General features: G+C 43.9%; 1 protein-coding gene across 3 annotated transcripts in view; it reads right to left on the reverse strand.

Moving 5' to 3' along the window:
* Positions 1 to 6,551: 6,551 nt before the first annotated feature.
* Positions 6,552 to 22,042, reverse strand: part of LOC119894379 (Golgi apparatus protein 1-like) — a 39,571-nt gene continuing 24,080 nt past the window's right edge. For 2 of the 3 annotated variants that reach the window (XM_038707088.1, XM_038707091.1), the window contains exons 9-26: positions 21,572 to 21,693; positions 20,894 to 20,995; positions 20,586 to 20,739; positions 20,257 to 20,298; positions 18,969 to 19,193; positions 17,989 to 18,051; positions 17,625 to 17,738; positions 17,322 to 17,410; positions 15,615 to 15,732; positions 14,147 to 14,239; positions 13,570 to 13,707; positions 12,176 to 12,299; positions 11,919 to 12,061; positions 11,394 to 11,495; positions 10,438 to 10,545; positions 10,123 to 10,243; positions 9,126 to 9,232; positions 6,552 to 8,243 (exon numbers count right to left, since the gene is read on the reverse strand). In XM_038707088.1, the coding sequence (XP_038563016.1) occupies positions 8,076 to 8,243; positions 9,126 to 9,232; positions 10,123 to 10,243; positions 10,438 to 10,545; positions 11,394 to 11,495; positions 11,919 to 12,061; positions 12,176 to 12,299; positions 13,570 to 13,707; positions 14,147 to 14,239; positions 15,615 to 15,732; positions 17,322 to 17,410; positions 17,625 to 17,738; positions 17,989 to 18,051; positions 18,969 to 19,193; positions 20,257 to 20,298; positions 20,586 to 20,739; positions 20,894 to 20,995; positions 21,572 to 21,693 (2,133 nt within the window). In that variant the 3' untranslated portion in view covers positions 6,552 to 8,075. The remainder of the gene's footprint in view (positions 8,244 to 9,125; positions 9,233 to 10,122; positions 10,244 to 10,437; positions 10,546 to 11,393; positions 11,496 to 11,918; positions 12,062 to 12,175; positions 12,300 to 13,569; positions 13,708 to 14,146; positions 14,240 to 15,614; positions 15,733 to 17,321; positions 17,411 to 17,624; positions 17,739 to 17,988; positions 18,052 to 18,968; positions 19,194 to 20,256; positions 20,299 to 20,585; positions 20,740 to 20,893; positions 20,996 to 21,571; positions 21,694 to 22,042) is intronic. The other variant, XM_038707090.1, reaches the window with a different exon arrangement.

The following is a 22,042-nucleotide window of genomic DNA, read 5'->3' on the forward strand; positions in this document are numbered from 1 at the left end:
GGTCTTTCTGCCTTTTGGGGGGGGGGGGGGGGATCCCAAACCACTGAGTGTTTTTTTTTTTTTTTTAGGTGAGTTGAACGTTTTCTAACTATGAATTCTGTATATAATGGAGCCATCGTCAAGCAGACCATAGCTGTTTAGTGTTTAAATAAACCCCACTGAAGATTTTTTAAACGACCGTCAGCCTGTGTTTTCTCGACAACGTGGTTTGAGACCAGCATTTTGTCAAGAAAACACAGGCCGACGGTCGCCGAGCTGCAAATCAGGCTAAAAATCGTGTAGTGTGAACTGGGCTTTAGGTTGTCAGCAGTTCCACCAAAAGGGATATTTCCCTCTAAACTGCTCAGAAAAGTGTTTGGGGCTAACAGAGGTAACATAGAAAGAGAACTTTTGATACGTTAAAGAATCCTAAGACTTCTTCCGGCACTGCGAGGTTCGTAAACCTTGTAAGATGGGATAACATAGTTTTCCCGACCAATGGAAGAGCAGCTCAAATGTGTGCAAACAAACGAATGAGGACGACAGAACATACTGAGCGTGTGTGAATTCTTGTCACGTTGGTACAGAAGCGCGTCGCATTCACCATCTCAAGATGGTCGTTTCAGCAAATGCCCAAAATAATTTGTTTATGTTAAAGCGACAAACGCCTCTAGTCACAGAGTCACGGGTCCACAGAGGGAATGTGGAGGAGTTGTCATTATGATTTGATCTGTATCTCATTGATATGCATTTATGATTTATCACAATTACAGGAAATAATTTCCATTTGTTGGGCGAATGCACAAAACTTATTGGAATCCACTACATGACATGTATTCAAGGTGTTCACAGCGGACACACCTCAAATGTGTGATGGAGCGTTTCCTTTTTATTATTCCTCGAATACATTATCATGACAGTCGAGTCACATTCCTCGGATAACTATAACCTGCATGACTGAGAACCTTCGCAGACATTGTCTTTTGCAAAAGATCACTTTCACAAGCTTTGTTTGAAGTCACAACTTGGGAAAACTGTTAAACATCATCTTTTTCCTGCAGCATATTGACTTTGTTTGAATTCAGAAAGGAGTCTAACAGTAAGTTTTGTTTTATCCGTCTTTCTGTCCTTATATTTGCTCTGTGGTGAAAATGGCAGATTTTGGTTGGTTTTCGGTGACTGTACTTTGTCTTTACTCTGATTAAATTGCTAAAGTTACTCTGCTTAACACAGAAATAAACATGTTTACCCTGGCACTGTGTCTTGTGCAGGTTTAACGTCTGTTGCTGTAAATCATCACGGAAGGTATTTTTGGATGTTTTGAGACATTCGAGATGTAAGCTGTAGTTTTGTTCTGTGGAAGCTGTGAGGTCAACATGTTTTGGTCTGTCAGACTGAAGAATTTAACACGGATCTGTCAGACAGTCTGAAGCCTCCACAGACCAGACAGAACACACACACACACACACCCCATACGCTTATATACGTTTACACCGTGTGTCTGCACACGTTCTCACACACACGTACAAGACATAAATCACACAGATGTATGCCGACACACTGGCAAACAGACATAAACTCATACATCTGTGTGTGATTCAGACTGTGACGTCAGCTCTGCTCACTTTAAATATTCACACCTGTGTGAGGATTTGTAGATTTATAACCAGATAAATACAAGATAATCATTAAATCACATCAAATCCCGGCAGTCAGCTGGCGTCACTTTGAGAATAAAAACATGACTTCAGTCAAACAGCAGACATGCGATACTGAGACCACATCATTGCTTTGGCATCGTTGAGGGTCCTCAATACAACTCAGTACTTCTCCAGTCAGTTCCATGAAGGAATATTAAAGTGGTTTAAGGTTCAGTTCATCAAAATGATAAGAGTAAGGCCCAAAGTGGTCGACCGACCAGCCGGCCGACATGGCCCAATCTCCACCCTAAAGCCTAAACCCCCAACTAGTGTTGTAGCCAAGACTAGGGGCTGAGACCAAGTCGAGACCAAGACCGGTTCCCCAAATTACATGACACACAATAAAATGTGGAACGAGATCAGAGGTTCTTCTCAAACTGATCTGAAAGATCCACATTCCCATTAAAACACTAAGAGCTGAAATCAACGTCAGCATCTTTAATCAACACTCCTTTTCCACGCTTACCATCGCAGGGTCAGGCGACAGACGTTAACGGGAACAACACGTTTTTAATTAGGGTTATGGTTGCATTTAAAGCAATGTTTTACATCCAATCAAAGTTTGGATGTTAACAAATAAATCAGACAATGCAAAAGCAATTTATTGATGTTCCTAAAGTTATGGTCTTGTAATAAAATCCCAAGTCCTCAAGACCGAGTACAAGTGTGTTCGAGTCCAAGACCATCAAAAAGTGGTCTTAAGACCGGTCTCGAGTACTACAACACTACCCCCAACCCTCAAAGTTGACGTGTCCTGGTGCAAAACATCCTCATTGCTAAATGACCAAATAGGTCGATGTCCCAAAACAACATATGACCGCAGGAAAGTCCAACGACACATATGAGCGTTCCACAAAACAACGCAAGCGTTTTTCCATCAGTCCAGCAACAGGCTTACTGGTGACCTAAGTCACGTGACATTTAATGCGTAGAAAACTTTGTAAAACAGGTTGCAGTTTGGTTAAGGCAACAAAACCACTTGGTTAGGTTCAGGAAAAGATCGCTGTTTGGGTGTAAGTAAAGTGACTAATCTAACTTCTAACTAAACGCAACATCTACTTGGTTTAACATGGGACTTAAACGGCGTTCTCTTGTGAGAAAGTCCTGGGTTAGTAGACGTTTTTTAATTTCTCTGGTTTGACCCATCCACCACATTTCGCAGATTTTTATTGCCATTTATTATTCGTCCTCCGACGTCGTCCGTTGCTACCGTCGTACGGCCACCAGAGGTCACTAAAAAGGTAAACATGCATTGTAATAAGCAGTATAGTAATAATAGTGTAGTGTACACATTGGAGGTGAATTAATTAGAGTTTGTGCTGCTCACAGCACCAAAACATCTCATTCAAATAATTCAGCAGCAGCGTCTCTTCCAGAGACACCGTCCACGTTACATTGGCTCATCCTCTGAACACACTGTCAACCAGAGACCTTTTACTTTCTGCAACCATCAGAGTGAAGAGGTGTAGAAACAGTCGATAATGAGTTACCTCATTACAAAAAAAAAAGTTTGCTCTTAAAATTTGTATCTTACATGATTGTAAATTCAATTTCTCTGTTTTGGACTGTTGGTCGGACAAAACAAAAAGACATCTGAAGACGTCACTTTGAGCTCTTGGGATGCCTTTTTCCCTATTTTCTGACATTTTAGACTAAATAACATTCTGTTAATCAAATGATGAAAATGGTTTCCTGCACCTCTTCAGTGAAGCATCATGTCCAGCTTTACATTGGTCTTATTATCATCAAGTGTTAATTTGAAGTTCTAAATGATTTCTGCCAATGTGGTGGTACTGAATAAAAAAAATAAATAAAAAGAAGTGGTGACACCTGCAGGTCAAGTTCTGAGTGTAAAACCCCAGATATACAGCAGTAGGAAGGAAGGAAGGAAGGAAGGAAGGAAGGAAGGGGGTTAAAAAGTTCTGTGGTGGGCTGTAATGTAAAGTGCGCTGTACGCGATTTGTAGCCAACCGGCTCGTAACATGCAAAGCCACAGTCGTGACCTTTAATTCACTCAGAGGAAACATGTCTGTGTCCGCTTATAAAGGACGTCTGTGTGGATTTATTCTGTTGCAGCTTCGAGTTTCTAAAGTTAGACCAGGATGAGCTCACAACAGCATTGATGTTGCCGCCTGCACGATGTGTTTTTCTGCTGCTGACAAGTTTCCACTGAAACCAAAAACAAAGTTGTCTGTGATCCATTTTCTAGTCTGATCTAAACTGTTTTTTGTTTTTGTTGAAGGTAAAGAAAGTTTTCCCCGGGATATTCTTTTATTTTTTCATCTGCGAAAGAGTTTGTTCTAAATATGAATAAAATAATTCAGGTTTTCTTCCAGGTGGGCTTTAATTTCTCTATGAATTTGTTTTCTCACTTGCCTTCAGGGCTTCTGTTACTTTGTCTTAAGTTAAAGAGACAACTTTAAAAATACACCTGTAGTACAACGCATACCAAAAATGTCCTGTTTTATTTATTTATTTTAAACCTGTCCTGCCCAGCAGCCTGTGCCAGACTTAAAGTAAAATCTGAGTTTAATAAATCATTTATTTAATACACTCCTTTGTCTGTTTTCTTATTTATTTAATGATGTACTGATGTGTTACCGGGCGGGACAGGAATGGGAAGGGGGTGTGGGGACAGGAAACAGAGGAAAAACACCAGTTGCAGAAAGCAACTAAACCTGCAAGAGGACGGAGGGAGGAGAAAAAAAACAAACCATCCACAAAAAACTAAAACAAGGAGACAGCAGCAATAAACAGCTGACAGAAGAAAACAACTGAGGGAGAATAAAAAGTCAAGCTAAATAAACAGCACAGCCGTGAGAGCTGGAATAATAAAATAAAAATAAGTCACTTAATGAAAAGCATAAAGAACGATTCTACCTGCGACAACCTAAATTTGTTTGTGTCCGTGTGAAAGCCCGGCATGTCCTTTTATCAAAAGCCTATTCTCTTAGAGAGAGTTCAACGCATCAGTGCTTCCAGGTTCTGCGGCTTGTATAAAGCCGTTAGTGTCTCCTGAGGGACACGTCTGAAGGCTCAAATGTCCTCAAGTGATGGCAAGTTTGAAAAAGAATCAGTTCACCTGTAGCTGCTGCAGGCTCCATGTCTCACTCTGGGTAATTCAGAGTCTTGAAATGTGAAATAAAGAAGCCCAAATCTCTCTGCATCGATTTGAGAACCTCTCTCAAACTGGTCATCGTGACACATCGAGCAGGCGTACTCTTAAAGCTGGACTAGGCTTTTGTTTCAGAAGCACTTTTATTTGTTGAAAGTGAAAGAAATCGCAGGACTGTAATAAGCTCAGCTGATCCTTTGGCCACAGGAAATGATGTGACATTTGTAAAGGATAATTGCAGATGATCACAACATGTGTGTAATTTCTATTCTTGTCTTTCCAATTATTAAATAACTCTCCGAGCCAGCTGTTGACATCCGGCAACACATTAACACGTTACATGAACTTAATAATAAATACGTCTGGTAAAGATGGCGCTACTGTACATCCTCATTACTGTTAAAGAATCTCATGGAAAGACCAAAACCTCCGTCTGTCAGCTGCAAGCCCAGTGGTTCCTACTGAAAATGGAAATCTTTAACGCCTCACAAATATTATATAGTCACTCACTACTGTTGTTAAACAAACAGGAGGAGAGCGAGCATTTGTCGGGGACTATTTTCAGCCGCGGACGAATGCACATGTGGTGCTTTAGCCAGTTTTTGGTTTACTGTTGGTTTGGGATTTCTCAAAATAACCAAGTACATAGAGACGTACCAATCTTATGCTTCTGTAATAAACAAACCGGACAAGCGAATAGAAACCTTGCAGACTTTATTATTATTATTATTATCAACAAACTGTCCAATTTTGATCTGTACAGAAACAAAAAGAAACCCAAAAACACACCAACAAAGTGGACAGGGAAAAAATAAATCAGATGATCAGGAGCTCGACGGATTCAGACTCAAAAAGACCTTTATCATCACAAACCTAAAATCAAAATGTTCTAGTCATCATCGCTTGAGACAGCGAGGAGCCGACAGCTTCCTGTGGGCAACACACACAAACATCCATCACACACAGACGCACACTCGCTCACATGCTCCTCTGCTGGGTGCTGCAGGGGGTTCTGGGACGTTCTGTACAGCGGGATCCCCGGCGCGACGGTGAGTAGGCACGCTTTGATAAAAACCGACCTCAGATGGAGGAGAAATTAAAAATAAATGAAGGCGGGTCAACGAATCAGGATTTACTTCTCATTCACAAGCAGGGAGGGCAGCGCGAGTACAGGCTAACTACCGTGCGGCATCACTCACATTCTCCTCCTCCTCAAACCGAGACCGGAAAAGCTCGACAACGATTAAACCGCCTTCTTCCTCCGGCATCAACCTGCAGGCTGAACCGTCACACGAGCCAGATCCAGACGCACTCCGCGATCACCCGAGTCAGCTCCGTCAGATGAAGTCCAAGCACACCAAAGGATAGTAAGTGGACCTTTGAGCTTTTTATTTCTTCCTTTGTTTGTTTGTTTACATGCTTCCGGTTTATTTCTTCGATTTGTGCGAGTTCCTCTTTCCTCATTTACTCGGCACTGACTTGACAAAGCAGAGAGAAACTACCAGACTCGACACGGCGATATGAAGAACACGAGACCGCGTGCTCGCGCCAGGCTCCACGAAAGCCCGCTGAATGACACAGCGAACGTCTTCACAAGGCAAAAACTGTTTCCTGAACTTGTCCAACAGCTCAATGAACCCTGAATCCTCTTCACACCAGTGGTCGAACCCCTGAAGTATCATCACATTTAAAGACAGAGATGTACGGACTCGTCGCCGTCGCCCAGCTGATCTCCTCTGATCTCAGATCACGCGGGATTCATCGATCTGATCCACGACTCAGGATTCAGGAGGTCGTGTTTCAACTGCCGCTCGACTTCATCGAAGCTGACTGATAACGCGCTGCGGTCTGACACACCCTGCCCGGCGAGAGAGGCGTTCACCGCCGCACGTCAAACATCTAGCAGCTGCTGCAGCGGGTCGATGCCCGGAGGAGGCCGCACCTTCGCCACCCCCCCCACACAACGCAGGAAGAAGGGACGCTCGCTCGCTGGAGAAAAGGCAACCAGAGAACATTCAAATCATAGAAAATAAAAACTTGATCGTTAGTAAACAAATAAATAAGGCTATGACAAAACAAAATATATATATATTTATAGATATAAAAAAAAGAACGAAAAATGTGCAGTGACTCCAGTTTCATCTTTACACAAAAATGTTCACATCTCCATTTATAATCTAGAATCTTTTCCTTTCTTTCTTCTGTTGGTTTTATTTCCTGCATTGCTCTCAGCCGTTTTCCCCACAGCCGCCGTTAGCTCGCCGGTCTGGCCGCTCCTCCCAGTCCTGGATCAGACTCTGTGTCCCGGCCCGGCGCCGACCAGCTGCTTTCACCAGACGGGTGAAATCGGCTAAACTGGGAGCTGCAGCAGGTGGACGTGGTGCGTTTATGGCACACGTTGGGCTGGGGGGAATAAAGAGAAAAGCAAACCAAAAAAAAAAAAACGGACTGCGTCAGCGGGGAGGGCTGAGGTTGCCAGGTCTGCTGTTTCAAAAATAAAAATAACCACAAATAAGTCCCGTTGTATGAAGAGCTCCGAGCGAGCCGGCTTGTTCGTGACGTCTCTCTCTCTGTTTCACATCTGTGGCTCGGTGGAGGGCTGGCTGCTTAGCACCGCCCGCCTGGCAGTCCTATGGCGATAAAATCTAACTTACACACATCAGCAACAAAAAAAGAACAAAGATATATTTATGTATTTATAGAGCCAAACACCCTCCCCAAAAGCCTTTAGCGGGAGGACATAGTAGAATATGGTGGTAGAAAGACGAGCACGCACACTCACTGTAGTCATTAAAATACTAGAGTAATTAAACCGCTTTATACACGAGCATTTCCCGTCCCATTCTCTACACATTTACACTTCGCCCCCATATCCTGACCTCTGACCCCATATCCTAACACCCCCCACCCCACCCCTCCCCCTCACAGCAGAGGGGGGAGCGGGGAAAACCTACATCAGGTGAGTGCAGGGTAAAACTGCCGCAGGAGCCGGCGCTCTGTATAGAAGCTCAGATAAAGATGAAGAGGAAGAGACGACAGTGGGCGGGGCTCATGTAGCACAAGAGCAGGTGAGTCACTGATCAAGCCCACTTTCGCCTGCAGGATTGTGGGTAATGTCATTCCAGTGATGGGAGAGGGAAATGTAAGTCTGGAGGGTGTTTGTAAATGAAGGGGGGGTGGGGTAAGTGGAGTTTTTGTGGGCGTAAGGAGGAGAGGGGCGATTCTGTTCAGCGGCGGTCGTTTCTCCTGTGGGTGTGTCCTGACCCCAGAGTGGGCGGAGTCTACCTGTCCTTCAGCTCCTGAGTGACGCGTTTGGTGAATCTGCCGCAGAGCAGCCCGATCAGGAAGAGCAGCAACACGCCTGCGCCAATCACAGTCAGGATGTAGTTCTTGGATGGTGATGTCATCACCTGCATGGCCAGGTCTGAGAAACCCTCAGCAGGAGCCACCTGACAGGAAGTGAGGACAGGACAGTGAGAGTTCAGATGCGTTCACGTTCTTCTACTTTATGCAGTTGTTTAATGAATTCCAAATCAAAAGCCCCTTTAGCCAGATTTTATACAGCTCGTTAATTAACATTTATTCATTTAGCCGACGCTTTTATCCAAAGCGACTTACCATTGCTATACACGTCAGAGGTCTCACGCCTCTGGAGCAACGAGGGGTTAAGTGTCTCGCTCAGGGACACAATGGTGGACGGGTCACAGTGGGGGATCTCACAATGCGTCTTATCCATTAAATTCCAAAATAAAAGCCCCTTTAGCCAGATTTTATACAGCTCGTTAATTAAATTCCAAATTAAAAGCCCATTTAAAATTGATTTTATGCAGCTCAATGAGTCAATTTCAAAATAAAGCTCCCTTTAAACTTTTAATAAAAAATAAGATATTTTGTTGCCCATTCCATCACTTTTAATGTAAAAGCAACCTATAAACCAGATGTTATGCATCTTATTCAATCCCTTTGCAACTGATGTTATTTAGCTCATTCAATTAATTTCAACATTAAAACCCTTTTTCATTAAAGCACCTTGTTCACTGATTTGATAAAGCTCATTTCAAAGTAAAGCATATTTTAATCTAGATTTTAAGCAGCTCATTTATTTATTAATAAATAAAAAAGCATACACTATTTATGACTACACTACTGAGAACAGTAAGTAAAGTAAAGCAGCGTTTTAAAATGTTTCGTGACAGTTGAAGACAAAGGCTTTGCATTTGACAAGTTGAATTCCATTCTTGTTCTCACTAAGTTTGTTTTATTCAACAGTCTAATTATAAACCAGCTGTTTAAACTTAAGTGACAGGGTGAAGACGCGGCGGTTCACCTACCTTGGCAGCGTAGCCCCACATTTCGATGCGATCCTGAAGTCTCTTCTTGCACTCTGGCTGCAGACGAACACGTTTGTCCTGCAGCGCCTCCATCAGGCACGACATCTCTGAGGAAACAACAGAACGCAACTTCGATCATATGTTGGTTAGAAGATATTTAGTCTTCTTTTTTATGTAGTTTCCAATTTATCTTCTAAATAAACAAACCTGTTTGTTTCTTAAACTTAATAAACTCAAACTGACAACATCCAAATAATAATCCATAATTGGATTCTGCTTCTCGGTTCCTAACTTTCTGCATATTTCCGCTCCCGCCTGAACTGCAGTGAGCGTTTCACAGTTCATAAAAGTGTCTCTGCCAGGAGCTGCTACGCCGACCTAACGCCATGTCATATGTTATTCAGTGCGTCAACAAAGCGTGAAGAAGAGAGTCCTTCTGTTTCCGGTCCTGGACCGTGGCGGTCCGCAGCAAAGCTCCAAAGTTTGGCTCAGCTTCACTGAAAAAGAGAACGGCGCAGCAAAACGCAACAAATGCAGTAAGGAGGTTCGGTGCGAGGGAGGAAGCCGCTCCAACGTGACGAAGCGTTTCCTTCAACACGGCGTGAATCTGAAGGAACGCTTCACCGTGTTCAACGTGTCGCGCCCTCCCAGATCCAGCCAACGCTAACAGGAGCAACGGCTCAGGCGAGCTGACGTTCACCTTTTATACTGAAGGGAAACGAAGACGTCTACAGATGAGACGCCCCTCTAGGACAGAGACTCCTTTCACTTTAGCCACGAAGGGGAAGAGGAGCGAGCACGTCACCGAGAAGCGACAAGATCTGTGGTCAAGGAGCTGGATTCAGAATAGAGTTTCAATAAGAACCGCATTCCATTATTAAAGTCGCTACAATTCAAACGACACCCAACCCTAAAAACACTCGGATCCGATTTCCTGCCTTTTCTTTCAGGGGGTAAAAACCGCTTCTGAGCTGTGGCGGGTGTTTTGTGGACTCACGTCGCCCCTTGCCAGGTGGGATGGCTGCACATTGGTGTTTGATGTCCAGAGCGCAGGCTGTGTGGAGGACGGGGTCGACGAAGATGTCCGCCTTGCTCTCCTTCAGCATGTTCAACACCTCCTGCAGGAGGAGGGGGAGAAAGCCAGATGAGAAGAGGAGAATAGTTAGAGGACAGTTTCTAGAGGTGAATGAAATTTCTGCATTAATATCATCATCATGTTTTCTGCTCATGCCAGTGGAGAAAAATAAATAATAAATCTGTGCCTGTACAGATCGGTCCGGTGGTCAGTGAAGGCAGCAGAGAGTTTCTTTACCTTCTTACATGCTTCCTGTTTGATCTTCAGCAGGTTAATCTTTAGACACTCCTCCACCTGCCCCGTCTGCTCCTGAGCGGCTGCTTCCTCCGGACACAGCCTGGAAATCTGAAAACGCACACAGTCATCAGCAGCCGTACGTGCTGTCCAAGTGCCTCTGAGCAAGGCGCCGGGCCCCTACCGGCTCACTGTAACCAGGGCTGAGTAGATCCTCACGCTGAGAAGTTGTCAAATACTGACTTCTCAGCAGTTATTAAGCGTTGCACTCGGCTTTGTTCTGAGAGCCAGGTGGCGTCTTGTGATAATTTGTGGCATCAGCTGTACGAGTTTCCACTTGTCAAGTTCCATTAAGATCCGTCAGCGTTTATTCAACATCTCTACATGTCTGAGGACCAGCAGCACCACAGGGGACTGGTGTGCATCTTTTTACACTCAGTGTAAATGTTTATTGCTTTCTTGATTCTATGATTTCTGCTGGTTTGATCTGTGCATTTAATGCGCGTCAGAAGATCTAAAGAGGAGTATCACTTTTTACTTTTGATGTCGAGATGAAATCCTCTAAATTTAACCAATAATGAAGCCATTCGAAATGAGTGCTTATAGCCAATCACACGGGCCGGTTTCACCTAAACTACCAATGAAATGTGTGCTGAAGTTTCTTCTCTTCAGCCAGTTAATGAGTTATCATCGCCCCCTGCTGTGCGGATAGCCATATTGCAATAAATGACTTCAGGTGAATCCACTTTCTCACACAGCGCACACGTTCAACAGTACAGTACCCGACAAAACATTAAATTATTTAATAACAAGAAATGAGCCTGCACGCGTGGCTGTTAAACACTTCTGCTGAGGGTTTAAAGTGTGGAATAACAAGGCCTAATACTCGCAGTATACGTCGCTGAACAATGAGGTGCTCAGAATGCGTGTGTGTTCGTAAGAAAGCCGAAATGTGCAACCTCTTGTGTGCAGTGGATCTGCAGCTGAGGGTCCAGCCTGTAGTCGAGCGCCGACTCCTGCAGGATGACCCGGATCTGGTCCTCACAGTCTGTAGACAAGCGCTGTCACAACACAAACACACGCGTGAATATTTTTATATGATCAAGGTTCTTATTCGTGGGATACCTGTAAGGCTTTTTCTGTGTATAAAGAGTTGCACCACTTATCTGATGTTCTCCAACATTTGCACACAAAGCCCCCACAAAGTGTCGCCCCCACAAGCACCAGCTTGAAGTTATTAGTGTCCCCCCCCCATCTTTCATCATTTACCCTAAAAAGCTGAAAATGATTGTTGTGTTTTTCTGTCGGAGGTGAACCAGGGATGTTTTACAGATATCAATCGTTCTGAGAAGATGGACAGAAAACCTCAGTATCATTAGAGACTGATGAAAGAAACTCTTTATGGTAAGTGTGTTAAGAACAAGTCTGTGCACGGACATGGTGTCGAGGACGTGTTGTTTTCAGTAGAGACAAGCGTGTCTGACCTGGTCGGCGTATTTGAGTTTGAGGCAGGAGATGACCTGACCCTCCAGCTCGCTGTCGGCCGTCGCCTTGTCCAGGATGGGCTTACAGAACTTGGGGATGTCGGCTTTACAGGCCTTCCTCAGCACCGGGTTCAGCCTGAAGTCTGCGCACACACACACAAACTTTCAGCAGTTGCACTTTTTCTCAGACTTTTCCAACACGCAAAGTCTGTAAATGTATTAATGAAGATGGCGTCAGGCAGAGTCTCTGCGTGTACCTGTGTTCTGGGTGATCTGTCTCTTGGTGATCATCTGTTTGCATTTAGGATCCATCAGCTCGCTGTTCTTGTTCTGTTTCAGACACTGAAGAACGTTCTTTCCCTCGGACTCCGTACAGAACCGCTGAAACACACGTTCACATAAAACGGCGGTACAAACAACACACGTATACAGTTGTGTTCAAAATACAGCAGTCCAACATCATTAACCAGAACAATCACGGTTTTTGATAGAAATTACATTCCTACATGGCAAATTATTTACTAGTAGGTGTAGTACAGTAACAGAGAACCAACAGTCATGGAACACATGCTGCCAATTTTGTAGAATTGAATCATTAATTGAAAGGGGCGTGAGGTCAGTCATTCTATGAAAATCAGGTGTCAACAGGTGGCCCTCATTTAAAGACAAAGGCAGCAAATATTGCACAGGCTGGTTGTCGTGCATTTCTCTCAACAACAGCGTACTTTGATTCAAAAGTGAAGAGTGAAAAACATGGCTGCTCAGCTAAAGTGATCTCAAATGCTTTCAAACCAAAACCAGAAAGACGTGGAAGAAAAGGGAAACTACCACCCAAAGCCGGAAAAAGACCAGCTCCAGGGAGATCAGAGGGTCGAACGTTTCCTGTGAGCGCTGTAACAATTAGAAGACGCCTACGTGAAGCCCCCGCAAAGTCCCACGACACGTGCTGAAGAGGTTCGCCAGCGTCGACTGGCCTAAAGAGGCAAGATGTCTAATAGAAAACATCAAAAATGCTGTTTCTGAAGCAAAACCCAGAAATGCAGAGGAACTGTGGAGCGTCGTCCTGGGCTGGAAAACCTGTTCACAGGTGCCAACTAAATACTAGTGACTGACAGGAAAGCTAGTTTCCACAGAAAATGTTTGAGGTGTAAAGAAATGTGCAGACGCTGCTGTTGTTTTGAATAATATTCCTTTTTCCTCACTTTCTGTGTAGTAATGTCAAATTAGATTTGATATTGAACGTGCAGTGTTCCCAGAGCGTCTATAGAAAAGCTTTTTTAAGGATTAGAGCTTTAGTCACTTTTTTCAACACACTGCTGTTGTTTTGAACACGTCACTGTTCGCCATGTGCAGCGCTCCGTTTACTTTCAGCATCTTTTAGATAAATCTGCACATGTGGAGACCGCTCAAACGTGTTGGGATATTGATGCGATGATTATTGTGTGATGCCGGTTTTACCGTTCTACCCTGATCATGTGACACTGGTTGCTTTTATTGGCCTACCCTGATCATGTGACACTGGTTGCTTTTATTGGCCTACCCTGATCATGTGACACTGGTTGCTTTTATTGGCCTACCCTGATCATGTGACACTGGTTGCTTTTATTGGCCTACCCTGATCATGTGACACTGGTTGCTTTTATTGGCCTACCCTGATCATGTGTTTGCAGACTCTCATCAGCTGGTAGTCCAGTTCAGGATCAACCATCTCGACCTCCTGCAGCTTGAAGATGCGCTGGTGGCAACGCTGAGTCAGCTGACGCTTGTTCTCCTTCAGACACTCGATCACCTTCAGAGGGAGACACGGATTTGATCGTTAGTAAATCACTTGAAGTATATGAAATGCAGAACTTCTCTCTCCAGCTGGAGCATCAACATAGTCCTGGAAACTTTGAAGGAACCAAAAACTGTTTTTTTATCAAGAAGAATTCAGACCTTTATCTTAGCTCTTTTAATTTCATGTTTCATGCATGTGTGTGTTACGGTATTTGTTCTATATAGATGATATCTGGTCTCTCCTGTGGGCTCAGTAGAAACAGCATGAGACTGCACTGATTCCTACAGGCTGAAAAACACTTGACTGGAAAATGAAAGCATTTAATCCGTTACATCTACAGCTAACATCCCATGATGCTTTACACTGGCTTCATACCTGCCATTTATTGGACCTGACTGCATAAAAATTCAAGATATACGTTAGCATGATGTAATCACATGCAGCTGCTGACCTGCGCGTTGCCGAAGGCCACGTTCTGACACAGTCTGTTGATGTCCTGCTTACAGGAGTCGTACAGCTCCGGCTCCAGGCGGATGTCCTCCGACTGCAGAGATTCAGGGAGGATTAAATGAATTTACAGAAAAGAGAGAGATAAAACCATCAGAACAAGAGCTCAGAAGCTTTTCAACATCCTGAACTGAACTTCTGCTCTGATTACTGTCACTCCTGTTATGATAAAGAAATACACATCATTCACACATTTCTGTTCATCTGACTACTTTTCTTTTATAAATGCAAAAGTGTTTGAACGCTTTTAAAGAGCATTTTCTGTAAGAGCATTCAAACACTCAGGTTTATGAAAACAGTCAACTAGAGATGTGCTTTGTCACCAGAGGCTTTTAAAGAGCTCTAATATTTCTCACTGTGGCAGCTTCTTTCCCTGTAATACAAGTTTTATGTGAAGAAACCTTTCTGTACAGCCACAACGCGGAAACAAATTACAATATATTCATCAACTTCAGGGCTTTGAATGCTGTTAATCCACCACAGCAGTGAAAAAATATTCCACTAGTTATCAAAAGGAAATGTGTATGATTGGTTAAAGAGCTGTAGTTCAGAGACACAGTAGTTTTGGGCAATAATACTATTTTTTATATTTTTCCACCTTCCCAGAGCCAGGAACTAAACATGGCTTAGGACAGACCTTTTTATGTATCTGGTGCAGTCTGAAGTTATGTCAAACAGCAATATCAGCCTATCTCAGCTGAATTGTTGAGTGTCTGTGAGATCAAATAACAATGATCCCATGGGCATCCAGGAATTAAGAGATTCTAAGCAAGTAAATTAAGGGGGATGTGAGGGGGTGCGTTACCCAAAGCCTTTTCTGAGTCTCCTGCATTAGAGTATCTGCCCAAAAGTATGCAGACTTCAAACAGGGGACATCTTAATGCTACAGCACAAAACTGGATTTAAGGTAATAGCGCTGGTCTCTTTCCTGTTCCAACATGACGGCTCCCCTGCACACAAAGCGCCATAAATAATGGTCTTCCCACTTGACAGACATACACAGAGCCCTGACCTCAAGCCCGTCCAGCGCATTTTAGGTGAACGGAACGCCAACCTGGCTGGATGATGAAATATGCATCTCCAAAATGTCAAAAAGGGCTGGATTTTCAGCTTTACGACAAGTATTTAGATAGTCCAATAAGTTTATTATGATGGTTTATGTAACGTAAGGAAGATGCTTTTCTTAAAATCACCACAAAACACACACACACACACACACACACACACACACACCCCCCCTCCTGTGGCTGAATGAAAATCCTGAAATCAGAAGATCGGATGCTCTTATAACATCTATCTGGTCCAGGTGTCCGCTTTCTTTAAAAGTCTTGTTTTAGTTAAAAAGCTTGAGTGACAGTCTCTGGAGGCTAAGCTATCCAGACATTACACTGTGTGTGTGTCGGTGAACGCACCATCTCCACCTCCTCCACCCGCAGCTGTTTACGACATTTGACGGACACTCGCTGCTCCTTGGCGTCCTGCAGGGTGTCGTTCCTCACCGTGGTGCTGAGGCAGATCACAACGTCCACCCTGAGCGACAGGAAGACAAGAGGTTACACACCCAGTCTGACTTTTAGCTGATACAATATGTCAAGATTATTTTTGCACTTCGCTGAAAATGGGAGAGTCTGTTTGTCGATCAGTTGTGGATGAAACAGAAACCTTTTTGCTTTAAGCTCTTTAAAACAAACCTGACATTAATGCTCCCATAAAAGCCAGCGTTCAAAAGTCCGTCTCAAACAACAGCTGAACAAATAAAGGTTGGACGCTAATAAAAGATGAGTGAAGAAAACACACAGGGTTGTTTTTCACATGAAAGGTCTACTTCTAAAAGGAATGCAGCCAGACTTTAAGTGTGAAAAGCCTGGAGGAAGCCTTAAGTTTAATTCATGGTAGTTTAAGAAAGAAAAGGCAAAGTGGAAGGCCCGACATGACCGTTGTAGTGCCGCTGAGTGTGCACAAATAAAGGACCTTCCACTGAGGTAAATACTATTTCAAAATTCACGTTACATCAATTTGCAACCCCTCATCACAGTAACGATCTATGAGCTGTTCAACCACAGAGATTGTTTCACGGGTGGTGATGGAGCAGTGGATAAGATGCCTGCCTTTGGTGTGAGAGAACTGGGTTCAATTCCCCACTGTGACCCACGTGTCCCTGAGCAAGACTCTTAACCCCTCGTTCACATGTATAGCAGCTGCAAGTCGCTTTTGGATAAAAGCGTCCGCTAAACGAATAGACGTAATGTAATAATTGTGGAAGCCTGGAGAGGTAAAACTGCCTAAAAGAAGTGGGCGTAGCCAGCGTGACGTCACCCACTGGTTCGTGAAGTACCATTTTAAAGTCGCATTGCTACGCCTGACTGGTCAAACACAGGGTGGCCCCGCCCTAAAGCATCTCCTGCTTTATCGTCCATTTTCCTCTAAATGGGACCATCATTTTCTCAATGAACGTCACGCTGTGTTGAAGGACACTTGAAACTAGGGACTGAGAACACAAACTCATCAGGGAAGTGTTTACTGAAGCAATAAATCAGGTGAAAAGAAGCCTCATTTTGACGTAGAGTTCTGTGCACTCAGACTTCTTTTTGCAACCAGTGGAGTCGCCTCCTGCTGGCCGTTAGAAAGAATGCAAGTTTTCAACACAATGCAGAACTTGAGGTGTCTGTCTTAAAAGTCCATTTTAATATGAATTCAATATTTTCTGTAAAACATACCGAAATAACTCCAACAAATATAAAACCAAAAGCAACAACTTGCTCGCTGCTGGATGTGTTTTTAACATTCAAGAAGCCTTTTCAAAGCTTATTATTCAGTCACCAGCTTTCCTCTGAAACACAGAGCTGAAAACCATAAGAGGAGTTTTAGGAACGTGAACTGAGCAGCCATTATTTAGAAAAACACCTGGAAACATTTGAGCGCCGAAGTTCATGTTTTACCTTTGGGAAAAGAAGACGGTACAAAATATTCTGAAATACAGGCTGTGAGATGACGCAGAAAGCTCCTGAAGCTTTTTAGCTTAGACTGTTCGGTTACATATCTGATAAAATGGTCGGAGTAATTGGTGGTTTGGGGGGGGATTTGTGCCATCTGCTGCAGACAGGCAGATCGTGTCTTACTTCTTCTTGATATTGGGACACAGTTTGAGGACGTCCTCTTTGCAGGCCGTCTTGAACTTGTAGGAGAAACGGAAATCTTTGACCTGAATCTGTAGACACAGAGAGACACAGAGCGGCTTCTCAGTAATGAACTCAGCAGATAAAACGGCTACCACACAATGAGCAATGAATACACTGACACGTCTCCAGTAACTCACACTATGAAGGTTGCCAACAATTGTTTTATGTCCATTTTCAATACTTGCCAAAAGAAAAAAAAATCCTGCCCCTTTGTGTCATGATTTTATAATAAAATCTGCTCACCAGCTGGAAGTGCGTCACTCCCACCGCGCACTTCTCGTTCATCTCCTTCTGGTGTTTGTTCTGAACCAAACACTCCATCAGATCACCAGTGTCGATCTGATTATCAGCTACCTCCTAGCAGACAGGAGGAGACAGATAAGGATTTGTACAGGCCAAATAAAGGGTTAAAGATTAGATAAGACAGGACGGCTCTTTAAAACACAAACATCCTGTTTCATTTCATACATGGTGCCTCTTTATCTGAAATATTTTTGCTTTGGAAGTCAGTTTTTACTCTCTTGGCCTTCTTAAATCAGAAAAACAGATCTCTTCTTTCACCAACACTAAATCAAACTGGATTTAAAAACATCTCGTGCAGACTTACGTGGCAGTGGGTCTGGATGACGGGTTCACAGGCTCGCATGAGCAGCGCCTCGATCTGAATATCCTGAGGACAAAAAAACCGACGCTCAAAATAATCAGGAAGATCAGAGGGTTCAGTTTTAACCTGCTTTTATTCCGTCAGGAAGGCCCAGTGTCTACATTAACTAGGTCCCTGATGAAATGATGAAAATAAAAATGTGAACACGTCTAATGGCAACAGCGAATCTGAAGAACAACATCTGTTGGTCCTTTTCAGTTTCTCTCTTCTGTCTAGTTCCTGGAGGTTTCCCTCCTACGTCAGCTTTAGCTGGCCTTCACACAGAACCACTAATCTATCTGATGGTTAGACTCCAGTTCTACATCATATTAAAATCTATAACCATCCATGAGTTCTACTCTGATCTGTGGAGCCAGTGAGTTCATGTAAACATTCTAGTAAGATTCCCAGAGAACACTGATGTCTGCCAGCCTGACGCCACCTGATCAGTCCAACTGTTGTCTCCCTAACAAGGACGGTAAAGAAATAACCCGTCTTACGTTTCCCTGTTACATCAATTAAGCCTCCTAAGAATACTCTGTAACAAACTTTATGAAATCCTTCAAAGTGTCCGCACTACGGTCGAGTGCAAGAGACAAAGAAACAATTGATGTTTTGCGTCACAAGCCAAAGAGTTACAGATGATTCTGGTTGTTTTGGGCACTTGACATATAAAATCAAAATGTACCGAGTGTCCCTGTAGAGGAAAAACCTCCTTCTGGACAGACGCTGTTTGAATTCCCGCCAACCAGATTGTACGGAGAAGCCGAAAAGTGTAAAATGTCGATTTGAATCGATGGAAAATAAAGAAAGATAAATGAGCCTGGGTGGATGGTCTAAAGCCTCCCGCAGTCGCTGTTGGTCTCCATCAAACCACAGGAAACTTCTTCATGTTTCCTTGGCTGCTTGACCCGTTAAGAGTGTTGAACTGTGGTGGCAATTACCTCCGACTCCAGCTCCGTCAGGTTTCCCACCACGTCTCTGCAGTCAGACACCAGATCTTCCAGGTGATCCTGCAGACACTCCAGCTCCTGTCCGGCCTCCGTCTTCTCGCTGCACCACTTCCCCAGGTCGGTCATACATCGCCGCTGGAGCTCAGGGTCCAGCTTCACATCCTGCGCCCTCTGGTGGAGAATCCTCTGCACCTCCACCTTGCAGTCTCTGGAGAGCTGCAGGAGGACAAACACGTCGGGTTAGAGGAGCCGAGGGAAACGCCTCACTTTTATTATTTGTTATTAAGAGGCCTTAAATGGATACTCCTCTCTAGGTTTTTAGAATTTTTGTCCTGTACGCATCATTTTGAAAGGTGCCCGTTTCCCTGATTCACAATAAAGAAAATACAGAAAACATTCAAATGGAGGATTTGTTGTTGTTGTTTTCCATCCGTGTGTGTGTCTCTACGTGCTTTTCTCAACATGTCTTTTCTTCATGAAGGAGGAAACACTTTTAGTCTTCAGAGGGGAGGGTTTGCTACTGAAACAATATGTGTGGGTGGAGTGATGGGGTGGGGATGGCGCAGTGGATAAGACCCATGCCTTTGGTGTGAGAAACCCGGGCTCAATCACCCAGCGAGACACTTAACCCCTCGTTGCTCCAGAGGCATAAGACCTCTGACATGTAGAGCAATTGTAAGTTGCTTTGGATAAAAGCGTCGGCTAAATGAATAAATGTAACGGAGTTTCACTTTAAGAGCTGTAAACACTTCAGATTTTATCAATAACTTCATTAGCTCCGGTTGATTAATAAGCACAACCATATTTTCCATAATTGGAGATTTGCATTGATTGTTCACATCATAGTTCAGCAGCTCAATTACTCTTTAAAGAGGTGGTATTCTGCATGTAACAGGTTTGCAAAGTGAAAAAGCCCAAAGGGAGTTCCCATGTCCCACAGAAAGCTTCACTGCTCTCCATTCAAATCAGCGGGGTGGCTTCGTCCAGTAATAGACTGTCTGTGGCTAAAACGAAGCCTGCAACGCAGGGTGAAAAGAGGAGCTGCAGCAATGTGCAGTCTGACAAAAATATAACCATGTAACCCTTTTCTGGTACAAGCCTTGAATAAGATTTGGAACCTGAAATTGAGCAGATACCACCTCTTTAAATCGACCCCTACATGCACAGATCTCAGATAAGAATTACAAAATCCAATCACTTCCCCCACAAACCAGCAGCCATGGCGACAGACATGTCCAGCTTCCTGAGATTATCATTATCAGCAGCAGGACGTACTCACAGTCAAACCGCGGTTTTCTGCATCAGGCGCTCCACTGCCGAGCTACGAGAATATTCTCTGGTCAGTGAGAACGTTTGCAGACTTATTTTCTTCTAGACACTGACACTCACATTTGTATGGTTGGTTTGGGAATTTAAGTGACAACCAGTGGGTGCAAAAAGATGAAAGCCCTTGAAACTTAGATCAGCACTTTAAGCAAGGAGGTTAAAGGTCAGTACACCCAAATTTCACTTCCAGGTAGCTGCGTTCTCTTATCTATGAGATGTCTGCAGGTTACATTTCACAGTTGTGAGATCAGATCAAAAAGCTTCCAGTGCTCCAGGACTCACCCTCCGTCCCTGCTCCACAGAGCGGTAGGCGTGGCGGTACAGGCAGGAGAAAATGGCGCCGGGCGGCATCATTTCGTTCGTCTCGTTCCAGCCGTGAGTGTGGCAGAGCCGGGCAGCGTCGCCCTGACACTTCTTATACAAGATGGGATCCAACCTGTGCAGCAACACAGGGAGCAGTTTCTAATCTCGCATCTTTTCTTCCATAAGTTCAGACAGTAAAGCAGTTTATAACGTGTGGTTTTAGCTAAAGGTCAGCAGGTGAGGTGGTGCTAAGGAGCTGCAGGTTTTTTAGGATTAGCGGGACTCACTTCCAGTCTCTGGCGATAAAGTACTGCAGCTCCAGCAGTCTGTGTTCACAGTCCTCCACCATCTTCTCAGTGTACAGATGCTCCATCAGACATGACAGGATCCTGCAGAACAAATGTAGGAATCAAATATTTAAAGGTACTTTTTTTGGACTACTACAGACATTTGCCACATACAGAACACAGTACAACCTTTCCTCAAATACTCTTGGGGAACAAAACTTACATGAAAGTGGCCATTTTAGAAGAGAAATAAACTCTAAGAGGAGTTTTCTTTGAATCTGATTATATTTATTTTTTCTGATTGAAACTTGCAATCTGGGTCTTTGCATCAGTGAATAAAAAAGGTTTAGTGAAGAGAACAATTCTAGACAACAAATATATGACATGAATACAATGCAGATTTACAGTCAGTAAATCACTGCTTCTAACGCAAAGTTATAGAAGGTGGGACATATTAAGCTGGATTCCTGTGAGCAGTATTCAACCAATGTGATAGGATACCCCACCTCTGTAGAGGTTTTGCTCAATTATAAATTGCATTTTTATGACACATGATATTGTGAAAAATATCACGTCACATGTGTAGACAGACAAAATTAAAAATCTGTGGTGGATACACAGGTACTGAACAGAGATCAGATCATCTAATGCAGGGTTTGAGCGTCACAGAGGACTCACATGGGGTCTCCGTTGCGGATGTGTTTGCAGGCAGTCTGGATGACGGACTCGCAGGCCTCGTTGAGCGCTCGGTCGATGCGGTAGTCGGCTCCGGGGTCGGCTTCCTGGATCAGAGTCTGGAGCTGAGGATGGAAGATGCATCATCATCATCAACGGGGGGGGGGGGGGGGTCTGCTCTGGGTATCAGAGTTCCTTAAGAAAGAAGCTTTTCACCCCTGCATATTTATTCCTGGAAGTGACTTTACAAACTCAACCTATTAAACTAACCACCAACAGTTTTGCAGCCTGCACACTAGGGGTCGACCAAAGATGGGTCCGATATTCAGCTGATACTCAGCATTTTTCCAATAATGTGCATCGGTGGTTTTAAAACCAGAGAGCCGATATAATTTAAAAATGCGCTCCTCTGGCTCTGATGCAGACGCCTCTCTGTCTGTAGGTCTGAGCAATGCCCCGCCCACAGTACTAGCA

The sequence above is a fragment of the Micropterus salmoides genome, unplaced genomic scaffold (genome assembly GCF_014851395.1).
Source record: "Micropterus salmoides isolate LMB-PRFRI ecotype aquatic unplaced genomic scaffold, ASM1485139v1 Ms_hic_scaffold_8, whole genome shotgun sequence".
NCBI classification, from domain to species: Eukaryota; Metazoa; Chordata; class Actinopteri; order Centrarchiformes; family Centrarchidae; genus Micropterus; species Micropterus salmoides.